Here is a 1,734-nt window from a genome sequence, read left to right as displayed (position 1 = left end):
CACACGGGCACAATCCAGGGGGGAGCCACCGTCGCCTCTTGCGCTCGGGATGAGGTTCCCTTCGCTTCAGCCCGAACCCAGCAGGAGGAGCTCACTGCCCGCTCTTCTTCCAGAGGAAACCAGCCGGGAATGGGGCCTGCCCCGATGGCGAAGGGATCCCGGAGCTCCCAGCGCCACCTTCCCAGCCCGCGCCTCAATCCCGAGCGGAGCAGGGAGCGGAGGGAATGGGCCCCAACTCCTGTCCTGAACTCCCCCGGCCACCCTCCTGCAGCCATGAATCCTAGAGGAGACCCCCTGCACCCCCAGGAGTGAGGAAGAGGGAGGGGTGGAAGGAGCCAGTGTCGTGGTTTAGTGGCAATTGGGAGAATAGAGGTTTAAAATAGCACTAATAAACGCCCGTGTTCAGGACGAGCCATGGGATGGCTCCATAACCGAGGGAAGCAGCTTCCAAACCAAAGCAACAGTGGGAAGCAAGAGGTTGGAAGCCCAAAGACATTGGGCTTCGTGCAGGAGAAGGTCCCTCTTGTTGCAGCACATGGCCTGGAGCAGCTCCCCTCTTGCCAGGTCTCCATCAGTTGTGCTTCCACCCCAAGGAGGCACAAAGAGCCAGGGGCCAGCCTGGCTCCGCTGGGATGCAGCAGCTTCCTGGGAATGCCGTGTCCCAGGGGGAAGTGTTGACCACAAACACCCAACACAGTGGCTCAGGGTGAAGGATCAAAGCTGCTTTATTGCAAAGGTGACACAAGGCAAAGAGCCCAAACGGGAGCTGGTGCCACAGGAAAACCTCATCCCGCATTCCAAACGGAGGGAAACGGGGTGTTTTTCCACCCAAAGCTGGCTGGATCGGGATGTTCTGCAGGATAAGGAGTGGAGATGGGCACGCTGTGGGGCTGAGCACCCCATCCAGCCCCTCCACCCATCCTGTTGGCAGCTCCGGCTCTCCCGGGCTGCTCAATGGAGATGCTTGTCCTGAGCCCACTCCCGTGGGACACAGAGCAGGCTTTGTCTGCAGCTCAGGACACAGCAACAGCCCGGGGTGGGGAGCAAAAAGCAGCTCTGATCATCCACAAGGTTGGGAGCAGGGAAGCGCCACCTTCCCCACGGATAACATCCATTCGGAGCCTGTTCCCCCCCAGCTCCTGCAGCTCCTGAGGTGGTTTGGGATGGAGCAGCAATTCCAAAGGCAGAGGAGGACCCTTCACATGGCCGCGAGGCCCGCGGTGGACAGCAGGGTCAGGATGAGCACCAGCACCCCGGACTGGTTGACCTGGGGGATCTTGAAGCCTTTCCCCATGTCCCAGGCCTGTGGGAGAGGAAACCCAGCAGGGTTAACACAGCTCATCCTGAGGCACCCCAAAAGACCAGCCGGGCACCCCAAAAGCCAAGCCTCAGAGCAGAACAGGGCCCAAGTGCAGCCTCTCCAGGCTGGAATCCGCCGGGAGCACAAGGCTGCAGCGCGGCTCCACACGTGGTGCTCCCGCTCCCGGCTGGAGCAGCAGGATCGCGTCATGCTGCCCAACAGAACAGCTCCTCAGAGCTCCATGACCATGGAATGAGCTCCAAGAGCAGCACATCCCATGTCCAGTGGGAGCAGAGGGTCAGGGAAGGGGTTCTCCCCCTCTGCTGTGCTCTGGGGAGACCTTGGAGCAGCTCCGGTGCCCAAAGAGGCTGCAGAAAACCTGGAGAGGAGCTTTGGGCAAGGGGTAGAGGGACAGGACAAGGGGAATGGCTTTA

At 60.9% G+C, this 1,734-nt stretch overlaps 1 protein-coding gene across 1 annotated transcript in view; it reads right to left on the bottom strand.

Moving 5' to 3' along the window:
• Nucleotides 1-1,198: 1,198 nt before the first annotated feature.
• LOC104411890 (succinate dehydrogenase cytochrome b560 subunit, mitochondrial-like) overlaps nt 1,199-1,734 on the bottom strand; it is a gene marked incomplete at its 5' end in the record, with an annotated part of 3,319 nt that continues 2,783 nt past the window's right edge. Inside the window, one exon of the mRNA XM_010022435.1 lies at nt 1,199-1,303. Within this exon, the coding sequence (XP_010020737.1) occupies nt 1,199-1,303 (105 nt within the window). The remainder of the gene's footprint in view (nt 1,304-1,734) is intronic.

This window comes from Nestor notabilis, unplaced genomic scaffold, assembly GCF_000696875.1.
Source record: "Nestor notabilis isolate BGI_N333 unplaced genomic scaffold, ASM69687v1 scaffold24529, whole genome shotgun sequence".
Classification (NCBI taxonomy): domain Eukaryota; kingdom Metazoa; phylum Chordata; class Aves; order Psittaciformes; family Psittacidae; genus Nestor; species Nestor notabilis.
Note: the sequence above shows the minus strand (reverse complement) of the source record. Positions and strands in the feature narration are given on the sequence as shown.